The sequence below is a fragment of the Pantherophis guttatus genome, chromosome 4 (genome assembly GCF_059756535.1).
Source record: "Pantherophis guttatus breed Tessera chromosome 4, ASM5975653v1, whole genome shotgun sequence".
NCBI classification, from domain to species: Eukaryota; Metazoa; Chordata; class Lepidosauria; order Squamata; family Colubridae; genus Pantherophis; species Pantherophis guttatus.
In genome coordinates, this window is record NC_142066.1 from 121,402,870 (window position 1) to 121,426,210 (window position 23,341).

At 36.9% G+C, this 23,341-nt stretch overlaps 1 protein-coding gene across 3 annotated transcripts in view; it reads right to left on the bottom strand.

Annotated features, from left to right (window-relative positions):
- The window catches only part of ITGB8 (integrin subunit beta 8), a 45,236-nt gene extending 22,119 nt beyond the window's left edge, over positions 1 to 23,117 (bottom strand). For 2 of the 3 annotated variants that reach the window (XM_034402401.3, XM_034402399.3), the window contains exons 1-4: positions 20,877 to 23,117; positions 9,616 to 9,701; positions 8,384 to 8,555; positions 200 to 446 (exon numbers count right to left, since the gene is read on the bottom strand). In XM_034402401.3, coding sequence (XP_034258292.1) covers positions 200 to 446; positions 8,384 to 8,555; positions 9,616 to 9,701; positions 20,877 to 21,174 — 803 coding nt within the window. In that variant the 5' untranslated portion in view covers positions 21,175 to 23,117. The remainder of the gene's footprint in view (positions 1 to 199; positions 447 to 8,383; positions 8,556 to 9,615; positions 9,702 to 20,876) is intronic. The other variant, XM_034402400.3, reaches the window with a different exon arrangement.
- Positions 23,118 to 23,341: the final 224 nt, after the last annotated feature.

Consider the following 23,341-nt stretch of genomic DNA (forward strand, 5'->3'; position numbering starts at 1 on the left):
CTGGATAGTCACCTATCTAAAGCTCCATATTACAATATGACAGTACATATTTACCTAAACCTTGTAGCAGATAAAGCAAATGCAAATTCACTCATTTGTTACTCTACTTTTCCAAAAGAGAATTAGACACTGAATGTATAAATGTGTTCCCACGAATGTCCCCTTGAGTTATTTATATCTATTTTTTAACAATACTTACCTGCACTGATTATGGATTCTTTTTGGATGAATGCTAATATAGGGTGACACTGTTTTATCTACATAGGATCCAAATCCAAGTTGCAAATCAATGGAGATATTTTCCATCTTCTGAGATAATTCAAATCCAACAGAGTTTAATCGTTCTATATGTCTGTGCATAGATGCAGATACATCAACCAAATAATAAAGATCAACAGGATACTTTTCCAGTGGATGGATTTTCAGCATAAAACTTGCTTCAGAGCCTAATAATGCAAAAAAGCAGATCTACAGTCAATACTTCTGGACATTCATATTATTTTAAAATCAAATCCTACGCAGAATATTTTTCCAGTTTTACTAGGTTAATTTAGTTTAGCTTTTAAAATTGTAAGTAAGCATTAAGTATGTGTGTTACTTACGCACGCACACACACACACACACACACACACTTTTTCAAGTCATTCCATTTTCTATGCTTTTCTCATTATTTTACTTACAAAGAGGCAGTTCGGTTGAAAAATTATATAATTATACAATGTATCACTAAGTATATATGTATATGATACATAATTATATATGTATCACTAAGTATAGAAATCTCCAAAAGGAGAAAATGCCCCAATTCTATTCCCTTTGTTCAATTATTTACTAATGGAATATCATCTAGTGATACCATTCTTCTAAAATGCTAAAAGAAATGTCTTCCCCCTTCCCAAATAATTTACCTTAGAGGCAGTTATTTTCCCAACAAAGGTGATTAAATTGATATGCATTGAACTATATTTAGAAAGACAAAAGTTAGGGTTTCATTAGGATCATGGTCCAATAAAAATGTTTGCATACCTTTCTTTTAGAGATAAAGTAGGAAAAAGACAGAAGAACAACTTGGCCAATACTAATGAACAAAAGTTACAAATGCATAAACACAGAGAACAGTTCCTAAGGAAATCAAAGCACAAAAGAAAGCAAATTTGGATCAAAAGGTTATGCTACGAAATAAGATATTTTATGATAGATTTCAACTTGATTATTTTAAAAAAAAGATTTACTGGGTGAAACAAATTTAATATTAAAACTTATGCAAGTTTTAAAGTATATAAATTACTCTAGCATTATGTGAAGAAATAATATTTATGTCTCAAATTGTGAAATAACTGCATTTAACAGTTCAGAATTGTGAATGAATCTATTTGTTGCTTTTAGCCATGATTAGGAAGTTGGTGTACACAAGTGGTGTACACAAAACAAAAACAACATGATGTTGCCTATCTCTGCCCCATTCAGGCATGCATGTAATACCTCCATGGGCTTAGAAAAGGGCTGGACTTTGTGTCACAACACTGTGATTATGATGCTGTTACTGTGAACCACTTTTTCCCTTCTTCTGATGGTTCTATGTCTATTTAGATTCACTGTTATTTTTTTAGTTCCCTGGCCTACTGCATGTGGCATGGCATTCTTATGGTTGGAATAAAAGCTATTATTTCAATGGTGGTTGCTTGATAGTCCATAACAAATAGGGGAACTGTTGTTTTCAGGAGTGACTCAACAGAGAGATGGAAGAATATAAATAAATAATAAATAAACAAATTCCCGTCTCTTACACTAGCACTGATGATGTTACCTAGTTTGGGTAATGAAAGGTCTGTAAGAAATCAAGCAAGCTAGAGAGCACCATGGACCCCTATTACATAATTTCCCTAAGGGCGGGGGGGGGGTAACTAAACTATAGCGTTAATAAGGATAATTCTCAATGAAATTTAATATATGCACATCTGCTCTCCTCGTTTGCTGTGGTCATGCCTTTAGAAAAAGTAACTGCTATCTTAGGTTATCAGCATTAGATATTTATGTCACTTTAACCAAAAAATAAGATAGGAATAAATATTATATCTCTCTCTCTGCTGATAGTTGTGCTATCTGGATGTTGATCAAACTATAAAATTTTATAGTTTTATAAAATTAAAAATTATTTTATTTTAAAAATGGATGTTTTGTATTCTAAAAGTATCATTAAGATAAATCCATTTTACATCAGGGTTGGCATTTTTTTCCATAGTTGGGGGAAAAGTACAACACTGTACTTTTATAGTAATTAAAAAACTGTAAGATATACTTTATATCCTCACTTATTACTGTTTCTGCTCCTTTGATAGAAAGTAATAAAAAGTAAATGAGATTTCAAAAAAAAAAAAAAAAATCCCTTAGCACTTCCCGTCCGAATTTATGAAACTCATTTCTTGTAGCAGAATTAGTAATAATCTACTTCATAACACTACTTCAATGAAATATTACTTCTGCTACAAGTGTAATTTCCTGTGTTTTGCTAATGATAATAAGAAAATTATGTAGGTTTATATAAACAGACAAACTATGTGGCTTTAGGCAACCCCTACCATTTCTAACAGGGTTGTTACAGGCCAGGGACATTGGGATAAACTCATCTATTTTATGCCAATTTTCTTGAAAGAGGATAAAATGTGAAATATGTTAGAACTTTAAAAAGCTGATTTTCAACGGACTGGAGATTTTTTTTCCTGAAATGTCAGCTGGCTCAGAATACCGCATTCTTTTATTTTCAGGCACACAGACTACTATTATAAGGGAATAGAATGGAATAGGATAATGAAAAGATTGGCCAAAGTAGCCCTGAAAAATAATCTAAATTTATAAGATCATTCTTATTGGCTGAAATCAACTGAAACCTCTTATAAGTCATCCACGGGTGGATTTTAGAGCTATAGCATGAGCTTTGTCATAATCAACAGCAGACCATTTTCATACTACTATGTGCACTTCTGCCATAAAGCAGTTTAAGTGCATGAAGTTCTATGTGCATGTACACAAATCTGGTACAAATGAGTTTATCTAATCACAGTTAATCCAGAGTAGGTTCCCCTTTGCAGATATCCATGTTCTATATGTACTTATAGTTCCCCAAGATAGAAATAAAACAATGATGGGCCCAGTAGCAAAGTGCTTTAACAGCACTATAGTTACCTAGGCTTTTATTTAACATATCTTTTTATACCAGAAACGTGAATAGGTAGACCTCAACTTATAACCACAACTGGGCTCAAAATTTATGTTGCTAAGCAAGGCAGTTGTTAAGTGAGTTGTGCCTCATTTTATGACATTTTCCCCACAGCTGTTAAGTGAATCATGAAGCTTTTAAGATAATCTGGCTTCCCCCATTGATTTTGCTTGTCAGAAGCCAGCTGTGAAGGTTACGGATGCTGATCACATGACCATGGGACAGTACAACTGTCATAAACATGTGTTAGTTGCCAAGTGCCCAAATTTTGTTCGTGTGACTATGATGATGCCACAACAGTTGCAAGCGCGAAACCTGGTCTAAGTCATTATTTTCAATGCTGTTGTAAGTTTGAACAGTCATTAAATGGATGGTTGTGAGGACAACCTATAATCTTTTCTTAATAGGGAGCAATTAGGTAATTCTCCCTTACTGACATGACTGTAGATGTATTAAGTTGGTAGAAATTTCACAATGCTATCTGAGCACATTGATGCATTTTAAAATTTCCATGCCCTGGCCAATGTTCATAGCTGATTGGTTATCTACTCTAGGATATTGTGTGTGATTTTGTGTGAAGTAGAGCAGTGGCCCCCAACCTTTTGGGCACCAGGGGCTGGTTCCTTAGAGAGAGGGGGCATGGTTTTGTGTGCCGCCCGCATCCCGCGGATGAGGCTTTGCTTGTTTGTGCGGCCCAGTTTATGGCATACCGTTGACTGATGCAGGTCCACGAAACCAGGTGGGGACCCTGAACTAGAGGATTCTAAAAGAATGGACCATTAGTAGAGGTACCTGCAATCAGTGTCAATTGGGCTACATTTGTTTCTTCTATGCTTTCTCCATGACTGCAAAAAAAGGTACTGGTATTTGCCTTAATTCTATGTATGTTGAAATAGCCAGAAAAATCTACATTGCTTGCAACATTCAAATGACATATTTGTTATGGTGGCTGTATTAATTGAGTTATCCAAATGCTGGGATGAAGAACTTTCTCTAGTACTGAGGAATGAAAGCTGTCACTAAAATTAGTACAGATATGCAAAAGGGGGTCTGCATACACCCAATGCAATGCACAATGCCATTTTATGTATTTATTAGATTTATACTGTGGTCAATTCCACATGAGTCAATACTAATCTTGCAAGGTGATGCCCACTGAAATACTATAGTTATGAAACCCAAAATTTTTCAAGTTAGCCTTGTAAATTGATTATATTGTACTTTCTTTGATCATAGGCAAAACTAGAAATTAGTCTTTCAATGCAGCTGGAATCATCAACTTAAAAAATATTATTGTAAGCAAGTTAATTTACCAAGAAGAATGAGGAGTCTTGGTACAATGCACTAGACCAATGATGAATTGTGTTGATGTTGAAAACAATAATATTTGGGTAGGGAAACTTTAGGCAGATGAATAACAGTCTGAAGTTCCCCTTCACTTACAAAGGATTAGGGACGAGGTATATGTTTGGCAAGTAAATTCTGCTACAGTTAAAAAGTAGCTCAGAGAAAATTCTTTATATGTATCTGGTTCATACATCTAGATTTTTGGAGCTAGATTTCTGAACAAACCAGAATTCAATATATCAATGCTCAAGTTAACCTTATGTCTTTACAAACGAAGTTCACCAGCTCTCAAACTTTAGATAACTCCCAGAGACTGAATCAGCTTGTCAGAATGGACTTTTTGTTTTCCTTAATTTTAATCATCAAATTAAATATCTAAATTTCCAAACCAAGAGCATTCCGAATAAACAATGATTTCTATTCTTGTCTGTATAAACATACCTTAGCACCAGTTTGGCATTAAAACAAGCTTATATCTACATACTCCTAACTTAAAGAGCAGATATTTGCAACAAACAAGTCTGTATTCAATTCTGAAAATATATTGCCTCCAATGTGCTTCAAACCTCCCGGGAGGTTACACGAGGCTGGCTCCAGGGGATTATAAATGCTTCTCTGAGTGAGGGTGTCTTTCCCGCCGCCTTGAAAAAGGCGGTTGTGAAGCCCCTCCTCAAGAAGCCTTCCCTGGACCCGGCTATATTATCAAATTATCGTCCAGTCTCCAATCTTCGCTTTGTTGCGAAGGTTGTTGAGAGTGTGGTGGCGCGACAACTACCCCGATACCTGGATGAAGTTGTCTATCTGGATCCATTTCAGTCGGGCTTCAGGTCACGATACAGCACAGAAATGGCATTGGTCGCATTGGTGGATGATCTCTGGAGGGCTCGGGACAGAGGTTGCTCCTCTATCCTGGTCCTATTAGATCTCTCAGCAGCTTTTGATACCATCGACCATGGTATCTTACTGCACCGGCTGGAGGGGTTAGGAATAGGGGACACCATGCTTCAATGGTTCTCCTCCTTCCTCTCTGACCGTTCGCAGTTTGTGTTGGCAAGGGGGCAGAGGTCGACCTCGAGGCACCTTATTTGTGGGGTGCCGCAAGGGTCAGTCCTCTCACCCCTTCTGTTCAACATTTATGTAAAACCGCTAGGCGAGATCATCCGTGGTTTTGGGGTGAGTGTTCATCAGTATGCTGATGACACACAGCTATACATCTCCACCCCAGACCACCCCAATGATGCCCTTGCTGTGATGTCCCGTTGCCTGGAGGCCGTGCGGATCTGGATGGGGAGAAACAAGCTCAGACTCAACCCCTCCAAGACCGAGTGGCTGTGGCTTCCGGCGTCCCAGTATAGTCAGCTAGTACCATCACTGACAATAGGGGATGAAATCTTGCTCCCCACAGAGAGGGCCCGCAACTTGGGTGTCCTCCTGGATTCACGGTTATCTTTAGAAGATCATTTGACGGCCGTGGCCAGGGGTGCCTTTTATCAGGTTCGCCTGATCCGCCAGTTGCGTCCCTTTCTGGATCGGGACGCCTTGCGCACGGTCACTCATGCCCTAGTTACCTCCCGTATGGACTACTGTAATGCTCTCTACATGGGGCTCCCCTTGAAAAGCACCCGGAGGCTCCAACTGGTCCAGAATGTAGCCGCGCAGGTGATTATGGGCGCAGCTCGTTACGCCCATGTAACACTCTCCTACGCGAGCTGCACTGGCTCCCGGTGGTCTTCCGGGTGCGATTCAAGGTGTTAGTTATCACCTTTAAAGCGCTCCATGGCTTAGGACCTGGGTACCTACGAGACCGTCTTTTGCCACCAATAGCCTCCCACCGACCAGTTCGTTCTCACAGGGAGGGACTACTCAGGGTACCGTCAGTCAAATTATGTCGACTGGCGACTCCCAGGGGGAGGGCCTTCTCTGTGGGGGCTCCAACCCTTTGGAATGAACTGCCCCCGGAGATACGGAATATCCCTGATCTCCGTGCTTTCCGCCGTGCCCTCAAGACCCTGATGTTCCAACAGGCGGGGCTAAACATATGAACATGTGAATGGTTTTTTAAATGTTATCTAATTCTGGGTTTTATTTAATTGACCAAACTAAGTAATAATTTTAATTAGCAATTTTATGATGTTTGTGTGTCTATATTTTTCTTGACTGTACACCGCCTTGAGTCCTACGGGAGAAAGGCGGTATAGAAATATATTAAATAAATAAATAAATAAATAAATATCCTCATATGCATCAACAGCTGCAACATACACCACAACATGTAACCTTATTGGTTGATCTCTTGAGATTCTCATTCAACTTTCTTCTTCCCACTGCCTCATCCAAATGGTTGATCATTGATTGCATTTTCTGACAATCCTTCCTAGTTCAAATACAGTGTGGATTTTACCCAGAGTCTCAAACTAATGAACATCCCATCAAGTGATCATTCAGAAGGCATAAAAAAATCACCTTGATAAGGGGTCCTCAACCCTAAGGCTGAGGCCTATCTGGAACCATGTGAGTGGTGAACCAGTGCGCAAATGCATAGCTTGATTTGCATAAGCAGCAGACCGACATGCGTGCACATCCTGTACAGTTCAACGTACACAAGTTGAGCTGCGTATGCATGTACATGTATGCTGGCTGCCATTATGCAAATCGAGCTGCGCACACTCATGCAGAAGCCCGCCGCTCATGCAGCCCAGTTTCTCTCCCAGCTAGGCTGCCAAGCCGCAAGGTTGGGGACCACTGACCTAGGTGCTTAAAAGAAAACAAGAATTTATTAAAATGCTTAAATCATATCTAAATATGCACATATAATAGTAAACTTTGCTATGCCATAACCATTGAATTTGCAAGCTGTTCCCAGTGCATTGTAAATTCAGCTTACTTTGTTTTCAGTTTGCTCCCACCACCTGCAGAATGCAGATCCTTTTTAGAGTTTGCTATCAAGTGAGTGTGAAACAAAATTGGAAATTGGGAGCATGGGAAGCTTGTCAGTGATCCCAGTAAAAAAGCAAGGTAGGAGAAATGCAGGTTCCAACCAATGAGGGGGGATGAAAGATCGGTGTGTGGGGTGGTAGTTTTCCAAGTTTGCAGAGCAGCTGGAATATTTTGCTCCTGGCAATACATCAAGGCTAGTTTGCAGCCAGCACTGAATGAATGACAGGCATTGTGCAGCAGAAGTGAAGAATAATGTTTACTGGTAGATCTCAACTTTGTATGTGTTTATGTGTATGTATTTGTGTGCGTGCACATGCATGCACACACGCACAGGCATTCATGCATGGGAAGGGAAGATGCATATTGGAATCAGAGTCAGGTTTCACACCTGGAAGAATATTCAATTTAAGAAAACAAAATCTACCTAAGAAAAATAGGCAATGTAAACAAAGTGTCATTTACAGAATTTGGATGTAGAGAGTAGTAACTAAATATAGAGTGATTCACTTTAATTATCCAATTTTGATGAATGGTTAGTAGAAATTAAGACAATAGATAATCGCGGCAGCCAGACTCATTAGCTATTTAAGAAGATGGCAAGAACATTAAAAATTGTTGGAACCAATTATTGTAAGTAATTTTATACCAAGTCCACAACTAACTGAATTAGTGTATCCAAAAGATTATGCAGTTGTAATTTTTGAATAAGTTAGATTCCTTTCATTTGTTTTCTCAAAACTGAGTGAATCTTTAGAATCTATTTTTTATTACGGAAAAACCATGTTAGAATCTTTATCCAAAGTCCTTTATCTTCAGTCTCCTAGACTGTGCCAAAGGCTAAACATAGTTTTTATATTAAAATAATATTTCTGATATCCAAACCTGGACGCAGGTGCACTGAAGCTTCTCCTGGTATGACTTGAATATTAGCCTCATTGCTGGGCACTGTTACATCAACTTTAGGACTTTCTATGAAATCTGGCTTGCAGCCTCTTTGGATTAAATGTAAAACTATGTCACATCTTTCTTTCAGCTTTGTTCCAGCCATGAAATCCTGTTTGAACAGGGGGAAAGTAAAATACATAATAAAAGTGTAAGAAGTTGGAGAACTTTCATTTCCAGAAAATATAATATCATATAAACAAAAAGTTATTATTCCAAACCAACAATAAAGCCAACATAACCAAACCATTTATAATACCACTGTTTTTAAAGACAGGGGAGATATTGCTTCCCATTGCAACAAAACTGCATGTGGGTAGGATTAAAGTACATATTCAGTCTATTTTATAAGAAATCAGCATCAGTAGTAAAGGTAAAATACATAACCTTAAGACCAAGTACAAATGCTGGTATTCATCTTTAATGACTGTAATAGTAGATGAAATTTTATCTAAAGGATCATTTAGAGTTACCTGAGCCTGGCAAATCTGAAGCCCCTTCATGTGCCCATAGAAGAAAATATGAACTTTATTGAATTCCTCATTAAAGAAATAAAAATTATTTCTCTCTTTTCTTTTGGAGAAAGCACTAAACATTATTATTTCAGTTTATTTTTAATTAGGAGATCATAAAGAAGTTTATTCCTACATGTTGTTTTGCCAACGGTTTGTTTGTTGGAATATAGAGACAACTAAAACCTTGAATAAGAATGCATCTTAGTGGCCTCTATCTGTTGCTGAGTCAAGATAGCTCCTTACTTTAATGAAGAGCTTTATTATATAAAGCACCAGAGAAGATAATTTTTATTTATTTACTTATTAAATTTGCTTGCCGCCCATCTCATTGTAATGGAGTGAGGCTGTTAAAAAAAAGAGAATGAATGACCAAACATGGGAAAAAGTTTAAGTTTGAGACTACTGTGCCTTTCGTGTGTATGTGCCCTCAAGTCAATGTTCAAGTCAGTTTTGTGTATGTGTGTGTGCCTTCAAGTCAGTGTTGACTCCTGGTAACTGGAATTTGCTAAGTGTGAGAAATCCCAGGAATTTCCCAAGCACCATTCTGTCAAAATTGAAGTGTTGCAAAATCCTACTGTATAAATGGAGAAGGAAAGGTAAATAAATAAATAAATAACAGCTTTGTATTAAGATGACTAATACAAAGAAACTGTTTACCTCTTGAACACACCAACCACATTCAGGACCCACTGCAAGACAGGCAGTACATGTTGCTGCATTTGATACGATACATCTGTTGTCTGCTACAAAAAGAAATAAACTATTAAACTAATTGCAAACATTCGAAGGACCAAGGCATAATCTATAAAATGTGAATCCTTGTACTTATGACGTCTTTTATTTTAGAACTAGGCAGCTCTTCTGGAAAGCATGAAGCCAATATTATCAGTCTTAACCCAAATAGGAAGTGATGCAATCATAACAAACAAAGAAAGACATTCATGATGAGTTTTTGATAGAAAGTCTTTTAGAAACTTAAAATTTGAAGTAAAGTTTTCACCCTCTTTCTTTTTTGAAAAGCAACCTATCAAGCAAAGACATCAGAACAATTTTGATGACTGGGTAGTAATATCTTTGTAATATTTTTTAATATTTGTTACAATATTTGTAAAATTTTTGGGAGATTGGGCTTGCTTCTTTATCCTTAAACCAGGGATAAGCAATGTTTAGCACTAGAGAAGCTATTAAATTACAATCGCCAGCATTCATGCTTCTTAAGGATGATTTTTGATCAACAGCTAGAATGCCATATGTCACTTACTCTGATTCATCCAGTTACATGCAAACTGCTACATGCAGCTTGGTTCCTGCTTAGTTCGATTATGGAAATTCTGCTACAATTATACCTTTTTCAACATACTTGTCAAACTGGCAAGCTGAAGAACGCATGGGATACATATTTCATAAAAATTCAGTCACTACCTAACATTACTATTACATCTATTGCCTGTCAACTTTTCTTACATTAAATCTTAATTATCGTTTGTCATAAATGAAGCATTTATGTTTCAGATTAAAAAGCTACTCTAATTTGGCCACTACTACAGTGACTACTACTGTTTATTTCCAAACCATATCCCTTGTATATTTGATATGTTGTTAGAAGTTTGTACTCTACTAAAGGACAGCATGCCATCAACTATTTTCATCCCTTTGTCAGAGGATACTGGAAGACAGCCATTGAAATATAATCTGTTTTGTGTTCAGTCACTTTGCAGAGTTTCAGTATAGCAACCATACCCATAGAAGATGAAAATTAAAAGGTGCATTTATTTTGAATTCTACAACAGAAATGGCAACATTTTGTTATTAAATGATAGGTCTCTTTTTTCAGTATGAGCCAAATATGAAATGAAAGGAATAAACCAAAATGTCAATGACTCTTTTCATTAAAAAGTGAATGCCAGTATATTAAAAACAATTTTGAAATTAGAGCAGGCCAAAACAGAGCCAGAACACCCTTCCAAAATATATTTTGGTTATATGTACTTAAACCACATGGCAAAGAGCTGGACATGAGCCACATGCTGATAACTTGATTACAAGAACTGCAGAATCTGATGGTTTAAATGTTTCTAAGTGTTCATTTCAGTCTGTTTATTCAAATTCATATTTGAAAGATAATCATGTTACATAATATTTACTTATTAGTTCAGTTTATATGCTGCATTATTTCTAGCATATGATTAAAAACTTTTTAAAAATATCACTTAGCTTTCTTCTATCACCAACTTTATATAGTTCAACAAAAGTTAGATCACTGAAATATATAGTGTCTGGAGACATATTATAGGGCAAAGTATATTAGTAAGATGAATCATTCTCAAACAATTAGTCCATTTAATTTTGTATGATTGCTATTCGTGTTCTCCAAATTGTTGCCCTCCCAAAGTGTTGGCCGATACCTTCTAATGTTTTCTTTCACCAAGCCCATAGTTGGGAAGGCAGGTCTTCCCAGTAAAGGGGTTAACTCTCCAAAATCCTAGAAAGGAGTTTTTCCCAGCCCTATTTAATCACTGTAGATTATAATTTAGCTTCAGGTTGCCTCCTCCCTGACTCAATGAGGATATACAGGGAATGGAAGATTAAAACATAAGAAGACTTGCAAGATTCTAATTATTACAGCTTATTTCATTAAAGTATTCCATAGTCTTACTGTGGGATGGGTTTTTTTTATATAGTCTGCTTCATACAGCTGACAATGGCATACTGTTTTGTTACTGCCCTCTGCTGAATTTTTAGCCTTTAGTAGGAAAAAAAACCCTAATACAGCTTTTGTCCAACTAAATTGTGTTATTTATATCTCAGAGTCTAATAACAAATCAGCTACTGCATATCTACAGAAGACAGCAAGACAAGCTTTTTGAACCATATTTGTTTTAAGATCATTATTAATAACTGTTGCAAAGCAACAAACATGAGTTAGCGTTACATAATTTTAAAAATACCATTAAAATATGTTCTGAAAATTTCTTATAGAAATAACATTTATATATATATTCACTCAGAAAATATTTTTCTGCCAGTCTACTTCTAAAGAATTAGAATTAAAGCATAATTAAATCAGTTATACCTTTTTTCTTTTTTTTTCTAAACCTAATAATAAAGCTGCAAATATTTTTACAACTTGGCTCAGTATAGAATTTTTTAAAATATTTTATTAGCAGAATCCAAACAAAATTGGTAGAACTGAATATCTATGTTGTCAAAAAATTAAGGGGCAAGCTTCTACTGGCTTTAGTTAAATAACCAATATGTATGAATAGGTATTTTAAAGCAAGAGAAGCCACATTTTGGCTCCCGTACATTAAACAGTCATATGTACAGTATGTATTAAACCCTCAGGCGTAGCTAGTTGTGCAATGTCAAACTATATATCGACTTGTGCATTCTAGGAGAATTACATTTCATTTCCCTAAATAAGACTTAATAGCCCAGGCATTGCAAGAATGAATACTGTGGGGGTAAGGGTGGGGAATGTATTGCTTGGGCAAGATAAAATTCAATGTAGACCTGATTTAGATTATGACATATATGCTGTGCAAGGCGCAGAATATTCAAATCAAATTCTTTATTCTGAAAATTAATTACATAGACTCTGACATTATAATTAGTTCTCTTAAAATCGGTCACTTATCTAAGACCAATACATGGTTATTTAATCAGCAGTAAGACATTTGATTCTCAAATCCTAGATCTGGAGCAGTGGTGGGAGAAACAAGAAGCTAGATCTGTCCAAAAAACAGACAGTTCTGGAATTAAATGTTTGCCTATCTCAATATCTTACAAGTTACTCTTATCTCAGAAAGCCTTAAAGTTACTAAAATAACTGTACTGGACAGACTTAAACTCATATTAAATGAATTAATTATGACAATAAGTACAATTTCTTAGCAAAATTATATCTTGCATTTGTGTAATGTATATGTTTTGTTTATTTTGATCAAACACTATGGAGAGATTCGTTCACATTAATTTTACTCCTGAAAAATTTCCTCATTGCAAGCAGATAATTCTTTTCAATCATCTGCATATATTTGGAATTATTCTCTCATTAAAAACTAAATATGCTTCATCAACTAAAATAATTCAAAATATGCTATTTTCACCCAAATGCACATCTCATGTTTTCTCCTGATAGAATGAATGTTGCTCATCTTTAAGCAAAGTCCTAGTATTAAACTGAATCTGATATGTATACTATTCAAACATGAAAATATTAATTATTATTCATCTTTGAAACATTCATGAAAATGTTTAGTCTATTTTGTTTTCCTTCACGATAATTATAAGCTTTTCTCATGCACCTTAATCTTTCTCTTGCAATAGCAATAGTTTCAGGAATTATAAACTGAAATAATTCGTGTAACACTTCTCTATTCATTCAGCTATAGCAATACAATTCTTTAACATTTCTTTTCTGTCTTGCTTGAGAGGCAACAATGAGTTTGAAATAGCAATGAATTTGGAGTTTGAGTTTCCTAGCAGGTCAAGAATATGTTCTTTCTGGTAAGTATAGCAAAAAGAAAAAAAGAAAAAAACTGCTAAGCTTTTTTATATCAGTCCTGCTTATTCAATCATGTTAGACTTTGAGCTAATATGCACTTGAATTCATCAATTGTTGACTGCCACGTCATATGATATTCTCATATACATAAATTTAACACTATTGTAGGTGGTATTATACTTTTCAGAGTCAACAGGAATACCACAAAGATTTCCTTGTTGGCTGTGCCCACCAAGAGACCTTTGAGGGAGTCACTGGCAAAGCCTCTGTAAGTGCTGCTGAGAACTAGGAAGAAACCACATTCCACCACATGCTGCTGGTTTTCTTTTACACTATGGTAAACATACCCTATTACTTCCAGAAACTTTCTTAAACTCTATGCAATTTGTTTAAGGAAAAGATCTGCTGACTATGCCCAAATTAACCCATTCTCATATTTATCTGTAATAGTTTGGCTGCAATGTAAACACGATCTGTTTATTTTAAAGATAAAAAGTATTAGAGGGTAAAAATGCTTGATGTAAAAAGAGAGCCAGTTTGGTATAATGGTTAAGGCAGGGGTGGTATTCACTTACCTTCACTACTGGTTTGCAAATGTGAGTGCGCTTGTGCGCTCTCTTCACTCGCGACACCTCTGCATATGCGCAGGACCTTCTGCGCATGCACAGAGCGTCAAAAACGGGACGTCCGGGCGGGTGGGTGGAGCTTCCCCTAGCTGCCACTATGGGTTCGCCTGAACCGGATAGAACTGGTTGAATATCACTACTGGGTTAAGGCACCAGATTAGAAAGTGGGAGACTGTGAGTTCAACTCCTACCTTCGCCAATCACACTTTCTCAGTCCAACTCACCTCACAGGATTGTTGTGGTGATGAAAAATAGGAGGAAGAAGGTGTGCTGGATATGATTGCTGCCTTGAGTTATTTGTGAAAATAATGATACAAATAAATAAGTAAAAGTGTATCTCTGTGTTGTAATCTTAGCTATCATTCTGCAAAGTGTGAACATTCTTTTCTGGTTTATACTAATGAACTTTCTAATCAAATTAAGAAAATGAAACCCTAAATTTAGATAGAATAAATTAGTTTAACTTGAGTAGCTGAATACTTTGTTTCAGAGCTGAAATTACTTAAATCTTATGCCTGAGTAAACCAGCTTCAAAAATGTGGTTCATGGTCCTGGATCATTGGCTTAAATTGTTGTCAGAATTGTGTCTTCATGTTCAAATTTAGACAAACTACATTTACCTGAAAATAATAGACAAATGACTCTTATTTCTCTTTTGGACAAATCCTGTGGGAAAAAAATGGTGAATAGCTCATTCTCTGACCACTAAACTTTGCCTTAAATTATATCCAAGCATAACCAAAAAGTGTCTATTCAAATAATTGAACTATTAATAAAGACTAATGGTTCAATGCTATCCCTATGAAACAGCATGTAGAGATGACCTTGGGAGACAAGAGACAGTCACAGATGGAAAAAACAGCCTCTAAAAGCTATCTCAGCCCTTTTCAGAAGGGACTTTCTTCATTTTTCAGAGAGTAAAAGGAAAGCAGAGGAGAAACATTTTCGATTTTGCAAGATTCTGTTAATTTAACCTTAGGATAATGATAAACTAGTACTCAACATTGTGCTTCTTATCTGGACTACCTCTCAGGGATAGCACCCTAATGCATTTTTATGCATAACCCAGATTTTAAAAAACATATTGGGATTGACTTTTCTACCAAAAAAACATATTTTTCATCCCATCCCATGTTTTGTAGCCAAATTTATTTCTATTCAGAAATTAAAGCCTCAGAGCTTTAGATTTTACTCATTTCACATGAAATTCTCCAAGTGGCTCGAATTACATAATATATAGGCACATTAAACACACTCCAAACAAAAGCAGTCCAATTGAAGAAGGTACAGGTAGTCCTCGACTTACAACTACAACTGAGCCCAAAATTTATGTTGCTAAGCAAGACAGATATTAAATGAAGTTTGCCCCATTTTACAACCTTTCTTGCCATGAATCACTAGTGTTAAGTTAGTAACACAGTTGTTAAGTGAATCTGATTTCCCTGTTGACTTTGTCAGAAGATTGCAAAAGGTGATCACATGACCCTACGACATCACAACCGTCATAAATACATGCCCGTTGCCAAGCATCTGAATTCTGATAACATGACCGTGAGGAGGCTGCAATTGTTGTAAATATGACTTTGTAACTTCAAATGGTCACTAGGTGAAATCTTTCACAGATCATTAAAATGCTACAATCCATTCTGTCCTTGGAAAGATTTAAAAGATACACTGAAAATGGCTGTCTTTCTCTCAAAGAATGGATGAAATGCCAATAAACTCCCTATTATCTGTTATCAAACCTGAAAACAGGTCTACATGTAGGGTAGCATCCTCTATTATCCTACATTCCACATTTCCTTTTACAATACTTATTATTGTAACCTTGTGGAAGTTTTCATTCTTGTAATATTTATTTTTTCTTCTTCTAATTCAACTAAAGCAGCAAATGGAAATAATAGCAAATAAAAGGGTAGGCAGATTAAATGGAAGATTTTTCCCTATACATAAGCCCATTTTTGCTTAAAACTTGCTTCCCTTCCAACAACTCAACCTTCAATGTTTTTTAGCTCTTCTGTGTAATCTACATACATTTTGAATCTCCTAAATTCTCCTATTTCTCTTATAACTGGGCAATTCTTGCTATTAAAATATATTCATTTGATAACCTTCAAATTACTGGGGGGAAAATTAAGGCAAGTTGTTGTGAGAAATGATTTTGGCATTCATCCCAACACCAGATATTTGTTTCATTTGGCTGAACTAAGTTACCATTTGGTGAAAGTCACAGAACAGAAGATTCTTTGTCACTGGGCCATAAAGCCATCAGCATTCTAAACTTTTTCCTAAGAATTGCCACATTTGAGTTCTACTTTCACATTGTGTTTCTTTTCATAAATTAAGCGCTCTGTTTTGTTTATATGGGCAGGAGTAACTAAAAGAACTGGCTGAAATGATAATCATAAATTTGCTAACTTCTCACTGACATTGGTACACTTCAAAACTAGTCTTTCCGAAGAAGTGAATTTTAGAGATCCAAGTAACTTGCTACTATGAAGAAGGAGAGGCAAGGCTTTTGTTGTTAACAAATGCAGGCTCATGTCTGAGAATGGCTTTTGTAGTCATACAGAAGCTATATAGCAAGGTCACGATGCCAACTTAAAACACGGTAAAACTTACTTTTACATATTTTACTGTTACATTTTACATAGGCAGCACTTTGGTGGAAATGGACTCTCCACTAGAATACTGCTGGTATACCTGCATAGCATGAATCCAATATGTGCTAACAATAGTAACGCACAATAAGTTTATACCTTTAATATTCGAGAAAGACACTAGCTAAGTGCTAAGAATGGACAAAACTTCTTGTCTGCTTGCAAGATGCCCTAATTACATCCTATTTAAATTAAATTTTGAATAGAGGAAACATTATGAGCTATTTTTATCAACATGTTTCCATAACAAAAGCCTTCAAGATTAAGAAATGTATTTCAAAATAAAATTCTGGGCATTAAAAATACAGATATGCTTCCAGCTGATTTAAAATTGATGGTATACCACTGAAATCTACTACAAAAGCTGCATTTAAGCATCACAACAAAAGATGTGTCATTTATGGATATGAGTGTGCTGCAAGCTTTTACAAAGTCTCCTCTGTCTTCTTTCCTCCTTTACAAGAAAGTAGGTATTAAATGTCATTAATTAGCCATCAGAGCAGTTTTCCATTCTTTTTGAGTGGGATAAATAAAGATACCAAAATCAGATCTAGTTTTTATAATTAAATCTGGTTTAAAACTAGTTTGATTTTATATTTTGGATTGAATTAAAATTTAAATAGCAGGCATTGTATAAAAATGGGGAGACATAGAATAACATTTTGGGCAAATGATCTATACATCTTTGGTTCTCAATAATAAAAGTTAGCATATTGTAACAGCTTGAAAAACAGTGAATTTTGGGTTTTCACATTCCTCTTCTGTGGCATAACAATAGGAAAGGAAGTTCAATGTTGCTTCCATATATTTTTTTTTAAATTTGATTTATATGCCACCCTTCTCCGGAGACTCAGGGCGGCTTACAATGCGTTAAGCAATAGCCTTCATACTTTTGTATATTTATACAAAGTCAGCTTATTGCCCCCCACAAACTGGGTCCTCATTTAACCTACCTTAGAAAGGATGGAAGGCTGAGTCAACCTTGAGCCTGGTGAGATTCGAACTTACAGTAATTGTAGACAGCTGGTGTTAATCACAATGCTTTTTTAGTCTACTGATCCACCAGGCCCTTAAACATAATTTTTATTAAACATAATTAAATATTATATCTGAATGAACCTAATCAAACTGCAATTTGTCTTAATTTGGATTAGTAAAAAGGCTAGCTTTAGTTTTTGAAGATAACTCAGGTCATGAAGTAGATCATAGTTTATAGTTGAGGCATACTAGGTAATTCTGATTAATTGAAATCAGAAACAAACATTCCCAAATTCCCTCCCATAGCTAAACTGGAAGAGAAAAGGGAGGGGCAGAATAGAAGCCAGAGACTTCTTCCACAAACCTTTGTTTATTATTATGTCCAATATGAGCTATTAACTGGTCAAATATGTAATAACGTACTTGTTCCAGCATGAATATTTTAATTGACTCCAGGCAGAAACTTGGTGTATAAGCTAAATGCAAAGAAAAACATATCCCCCAACAAATACTATTATGTTTTAAATCAAGAAATGAAACATGATATTCACTACATCAATAATAAAAACTTTAGCTTCAATTTCCAAATTAGATTAATTTGGTGTTTCAAAAATATTTGCAAATGTAATGAATAAATTAATCTGGAATCCACATGTCATAATGGTGTAATCTGTATACAGATCCCATTCTTAGATAGCTTCATATCTGTCATGGTTAAAGGCACACTCTCCATGGTATCTAGGCATGGAATTATTTAGATGTTTACTAGAAAAGGATGATGCTTCTACATTTAAGACAATTCTGCTCTTTCACCAAAAAAGTTTAGACAAGAAAACATCATATTTGCAGAAAATTTTATTTCATAGATAAATTATTTGGGAAGTTGACTTTATTTCAGGTAAATAGATATTATATTATTTAATTCAAATATCAAACTAAGCTTAATGGCAATTAGTCTTTGGATTTCAGTTACTGCTGGGTACTTTTTGATCAAATCAGAAGCTAAGCTAAGCTAAGATGCAAATAAAAGCACATTTTAAAATTGCATCTAATTTTATATATATATTTTAAATTAAATGCTGTATGACACAAGTCACTTTCATACTAGATGGATCAGTACACAAATATGATAAATAAATAAAATAAAATAAAATAAGGTATTAGGACTGGGTATTAAGTATTCCTAATATCCAGTCGCATTCCAAAACACAATTCCTCAATGTAAGCATCCCAGATGTGTTGGATTCCAACTTCTGACTAGAAATTCTGAGTGGTAATCCCAACACTTCTAGACATCATCAGGTCAGAAAAAGTTTACTATACAGTAAGGCAATCAGCAAATAGGCCAACATCTTACAGATCTAACTGGACAACTCTAAATATGCAGGAACCTTTTCGTTTCTTCCATGTAAGAGTCTTCCTGCCAAATCCAAATATTTATTTCTTTATCTGAAGAGAAGGATTTAAGATTCAAGTGTAGTGCCAGTTCATAGAACAGAAATTATAATTAAGAAAGATATCAACCTAAAACCATCTTAAGGATTTCACAACAGGGTAAGATTTTAAATATGGTTCCTCTTTTTCCAAAAATCCCTAACAATCCAATAGATTCTCTAAAAATATATGATAAAATATTTTAGAGAAGAATTTGGAATTATCATAGTGCTGACAAAGTTTGCAAATGTAACCTGGTTGCATAGGTGTCCTTGTGCTGATCACCAAAAGACATACATCACATAATATAGTCAGTAGTACATGATAACTGAAGGTTAGTGAAATAGTTTTATGAGGAGGAGAAACAGGTGAAAGTATTTCTCCACATAGGTTATTTTCTTGAACAGTCTCAATTGTTTCTAAAAATTACTACCCATTATTCTATTGAAACTTTCATTGCTATTATTTCATGGGAAGTTTGGGTAGAGTGAAACAATTGCTCAGATTTTATTTAGGTAATGAATTAATTACATCTGTGGAGAAAATCTAACATTCTTGTCCTGTTTATAATTGATTTGTCAAGTTCTACTCAGTGCAACATGCAAATACCCATATACTCTTCATAAACCAATAGCATTCCTCAGTCTGGCATACATTTTAAAACAGAGAACTTGGGCAGACCATATTTTCTTATTCAACTATCCCAAAATCCTGGACTCCATGGATTAGGGAAGACCTGCCAAGCAGAATCTCCTGCAATTTGATGACACCTATTCAAAGGTTTCAGGGGGAAGAGATATTGTAACCAATGGAACTGAAGAGCAATAGTATGAAAAAGTAAAGACTGGGACTATTAAATTATCTGAAGTTAAGTACAGACATGCTTTCAAAAAGTAGTAATTAGTGATAACATCTTACAGTTTTTCATATCATGCACATGAACTGCAAATAGTTTAACTCAGTTGTTTGTATCTACAAGCAGGACTGAGAAAGGTGGCTTCCGAAATCTGTCAAACTGCTATCAGTACACAAACATCTAGTACTAAACTAGCTGAATCAATGTTTCTGACCATGTGTAAGGTTGTTTCTTAAATCCTGGTAACAGAATTTGTATACATTTGAAAGATGCCTTGAACAGAGAATACCAGAATTGACCTTGGTGTTTTCTAGTCCATCCCCCTCAAGCAGGAGATCCTATTCAACCCATCTGGCAATTTTTTTTGAAACCATTGCCAATGTCTCTCTCCAAAGTGAGGATAAGGAGCTGCTAGGACCCCAAAATCAAAACACCCAACATTATTTAGGATTACTTTTCAAAGAATGTACTCAAAGATATGAAGTTCCTGTGTTGTCTAAGTTTGACTCACTTTAGACCAGTCACTCCTGCTTTGTTTAAAATGTTAAACTCCTTTAGAAAAGAGACAATGCTAGTATAAAAGAGACAATGCTAGTATACATTCATATAACTGTAACTTTATATTAGAGCTACACTCTAAGAAAACTCAGATTTGGGATTCTCGGGTTCAGTTTAACTAAAGCTCGATTTTATGCGTGTTTGGACCAAGTCCACTGTTATAACGAGGCTGACGCGGATGCAACTGCAAACAACCAGTCAGGTGCATCTCAAGGATTACGTGTGGACAGGCAGATAGAGAAGAGGGAAGAATGGGGAGGAAAACATGATGCGATTCGGGATAGGAAGAAGAAACTTACGGCGCTGCCCCAAGCCTGGCACAACTACCGCGAGCAGGCGACTCATTCCCAGAACCGGGCCGGGATGCCGCTGGCATTTGTGCAGCGAGACGAGCCCGACCGTTAGGAAAGCCAGGAGTGAGATCCACATAATGCAGTTTTGTTCTCCTCGGAGGTCTTGCATAGTCCCGGCGCAGAAGCTCGTCGCGGAGTAGCTAACTCTGTCGAGACCACGGCGGAGGCGGCAGGGGGATGAACTACCACCCCCACCGAGACGCAGGTAGGAAGCAGCGGAGCCGGAAGGGGAGCGCGGCCGCATGTTAGGGAGAGCAGGGCCATCCCTCGGCCGAAATCGCAGGACGAGGGCGGCAGAAGCGGCACCCTGCTTTTCCAGAGAAACTCTCCATCCGCCTCGGCGCCCCGTTTAACTTTCCTGGATGCTGCCGCCGCCGCTTGCAAAGCAGCTGTTGACAAAAGCCTTTTGTCCGCCTGTTCTCCGACTGTTTTGGCAACCAAAAGCAAGTTCGCAGCGAAGGAATTAGAAAGACGAAAGGAAGGTGAAGAACGAAAGCGTATCTGTGCCAAGGTTTCTCTTCTCTGATCCCCGGCGTGTTGGGGAAACTGTCGAAGAATGGCGCGGGTGCTTGGGCATCGAAAGGCTCGCTTGGTGCCGGTGAGGCTCCCGGCCGGCTGCTCTCTTCCCTTCCCTTCCCTTCCAGCAGGTTAGAGCAAAAGCGAAGAGACGTGAGGGAGGGAAGACGGGGAGTGGGTGGAGAGCGGGGCGTGGACCTGTCTCCAGCCGCTCTTTGTTTTGTAGCAGCGGCTCAGGCTCTCGCCCCTGCCTCTATTGTTCCATTCTGAGCTGCAAAGCCGCGAGCTACTCTCTCCACCCTCCTCTCCGTTGCCGCTTGACAATCAACCCACGCTCTCCTCTCCGAGAGCCGCCTGAAGCCCAGATTAGACTTCTCCGTCATTGCCCGTCAGCGAATGTTCGGAGACGGTTGCATAGCTGTTTCGTGTATACGTCTGTGAATGTTAAACGTTCCAGCTAGGGGGCGCTCAAACAGACAAGAAGTTGGATCAACCAATCAGCACTCAAGACGCGCATCTCAGCACAAGGCACAATTTGGATTTGGGGGGTATTTGTGTTGGCCATCTTTAGCCATCTGCAATATACAATTCCTTTGCAGTGTAGGTATGCAGTAATGCAACAGAGTGTAGGCATCGCTTCGTACCTGTGCTAGGAAGGGCTTGAAAGGGTAAGCATAGGTGGCAGATGGCTGCAGGTGGGCCCGATACAAAGGCCTCCCAAATCCCAACTGTGCTATACAGAAGTACGCATTCTGTGTAGATTGGTTCACCCGACTTCCTGCTGTGTTATGCTGCTTGAGCGTCCCCAAAGCGTTAACATTCGCAGACCTATAATTGCAACAGCTACTCAACTGTCTCCAAATGACGGACACATGTTTCCAGATGTGCTGTGACAGGGAAATCTAATTCAGGCTTAAACCAAATTAAGGCCACCTGTGTCCAGCATGTTGATTTCATTCAAAAGGATCACTTACTACAGAAAAGTGAAAGGAAAAGTTGCAGTGTTTGAACCCTGGAACCCTCCCTCCTACATTCTGAATAGTAATGCAACAGCAGGCAGAAATGTGGAAAGCCCAGTTAATGAAACCACACCTATTAAACTCCTTCTTGTTTGGTGGCTTTCCCAAGACAATTCTGCCACCAAAACTGGGATTCCAGCCAGTTCATAAGGAAAAAGAAACCAAGCTTAACCTAACATGAAAAGCTTTTTCTATAATAGAGGTGCAGTTGAACAGCATATTGTTATTTTTTGATTGTGTAATTTCAAGCAGAATCTTGACAAGAGGTTGCAAAGCTGGAAATTGGATGGTATGAAGGATCATGTTTGTTTCTTCTGCTTGTCAGTTCTGATCTCTGGTGTTAAAGTTCATTAAATATAATTAGCAATAGGCAAGCCAACATGGCAGGAGATCCATCCTCCATGATTTTATGAGTGGGAGGTATGAAAATTGCACTCTGTTAGTAATTTATTTGAAGTGATTGCTTCATGTTGCCTTAGGGTAAACCAGGCTTGTATATTCTTACATCAGTCAGAAATTTGCTGCATTTATAAACAATGCTATGAAAAATTCCCACGAAGTATAGTAAGATTCTTAAATAAGCTATTGCTTAACGCATTGTAAGCCGCCCTGAGTCTCTGGAGAAGGGAGGCATATAAATCAAATTAAAAAAAAAAAAGATTCACTTCCATTATTTTAACCTGGATTTAACTCAGTATTTTTGATTAATTATATTGTATAAGTTAGTCAGCTTTAAAAGTGTAACTAAAGATAGCTCTACATCATTCCTATGTTCTAAGTTGGCGTGGTTTCTACTCAGCAGCCTAATTCTAGCATATATTTAAGCAGGGGTGAAATGCTCCTGGTTCGAACTGGCTCGGGCGAGTAGGTAGCAGA